General features: G+C 52.2%; 2 protein-coding genes across 4 annotated transcripts; one reads left to right on the top strand and one right to left on the bottom strand.

Moving 5' to 3' along the window:
- Window positions 1–457, bottom strand: KVP17_001484 (uncharacterized protein; the record flags this gene model as incomplete). 2 transcript variants are annotated; one of them, XM_068516921.1, is made up of 1 exon in its annotated part: window positions 1–457. In XM_068516921.1, a coding segment is annotated over one exon (457 nt), but the record flags the coding sequence as incomplete, so codon positions are not given. The 2 variants fall into 2 exon arrangements, with proteins under 2 accessions (XP_068371372.1, XP_068371371.1); XM_068516920.1 differs by having other exon boundaries at window positions 14–457.
- Window positions 458–603: 146 nt separating this feature from the next.
- KVP17_001483 (uncharacterized protein) lies at window positions 604–1,366 on the top strand (the record flags this gene model as incomplete). 2 transcript variants are annotated; one of them, XM_068516919.1, is made up of 1 exon in its annotated part: window positions 604–1,366. In XM_068516919.1, a coding segment is annotated over one exon (763 nt), but the record flags the coding sequence as incomplete, so codon positions are not given. The 2 variants fall into 2 exon arrangements, with proteins under 2 accessions (XP_068371370.1, XP_068371369.1); XM_068516918.1 differs by having other exon boundaries at window positions 604–1,323.

Genomic DNA, 1,366 nt, shown 5'->3' with positions numbered 1-1,366 from the left:
CAAAGACTAATACCAAGACAGATTTCAGACAGAGGTCTGCCTCGACTCGGTGGTGCACAAGTCGACCTGGAGTCGCAACGATGATATCAGGGTTGGTGGCGAGCATCTCAAACTGCTTCGCCATGCTGCCACCGCCTACGATAGAAACCAGACGAAGATCGCAAAGACCTGCGATCAACTCCCCAAACTGACTAGTCTGCAGCGCGAGCTCTCTGGTTGGCGCCAGGATTACGGCGCGAGCGCCAACCAGAGAGCTGTGGGACTCCAGGCGTGCCACAATAGGTACAAGAAAGGCGGCCGTTTTGCCACTCCCCGTCCGTGCCATCGCCACCAGGTCAACTCCCTGCAACCCGATTGGGATCACGGCCTTCTGTACAGGAGTGGGACCTACATAGCCCATCTTCTTGAGTGTGCGGCACACGAATGGCGGAACACCAAGGGACTCAAAGCCGGACATTGTCAGAAAATTGAGAATTGAGTGACGAACGCCAGTGACCGCAATTGGACGCACGTTACACTAACACTGATCATAGATACTCGACAGTCACATGAATTGAGGGGTGACTCCCTAACGAAAAAAACTTGAAATACAAAATTTCGAAGATGGCTCTCGAGACCTTTCGATTCAATGCTGACATCCAGCAGCTGATGAGTCTGATCATCAACACCTTCTACTCCAACAAGGAGATCTTCCTGCGTGAGCTGATTTCCAATGCCAGTGATGCCTTGGACAAGATTCGTTACGAGTCCATCACTGACGCTGACCGTCTTAACGACGAGAAGGAACTCAGGATCCGCATCGTTCCCGACAAGGAGAACAAGACTCTTATCATCGAGGATACCGGTATTGGTATGACCAAGAACGACCTCGTGACGAACCTCGGAACAATCGCCAGGTCTGGAACCAAAGCTTTCATGGAGGCCCTCTCCGCTGGTGGCGACATCAGCATGATCGGTCAGTTCGGTGTCGGGTTCTACTCTGCTTACCTTGTCGCTGACAGAGTCACTGTGATCTCGAAGCACTCTGATGACGCCGAGTACGTCTGGGAGTCCTCTGCAGGAGGTTCCTTTACTGTGGCCGAGAACGCCGGTCAGTACGAGTCTTTGACTCGCGGGACTCGTATCATTCTGCACCTTAAGGAGGACCAACAGGAGTTCCTTGAGGAGAAGAAGGTCAAGGATCTGATTAAGAAGCACTCCGAGTTCATCGGATTCCCTATTGAACTCTCAGTGGAGAAGGTCGAGGAGAAGGAAGTTACCGCTTCTGATGTTGACGAAGAGAAGAAGCCCGATGAGGAGGGCGAGGAGACGAAGATTGAGGATGTTGACGAGGAAGAGGATAAGGAGAAGGCCAAGAAGACCAAGA

This window comes from the organism of the source record quoted next (assembly GCF_019968985.1).
Source record: "MAG: Porospora cf. gigantea B chromosome Unknown PgB_NODE_8610_length_1366_cov_126.917, whole genome shotgun sequence".
Classification (NCBI taxonomy): domain Eukaryota; phylum Apicomplexa; class Conoidasida; order Eugregarinorida; family Porosporidae; genus Porospora; species Porospora cf. gigantea B.
The sequence above is the reverse complement of the archived record's forward strand: the minus strand, read 5'-3'. Positions and strand labels throughout refer to the sequence as shown.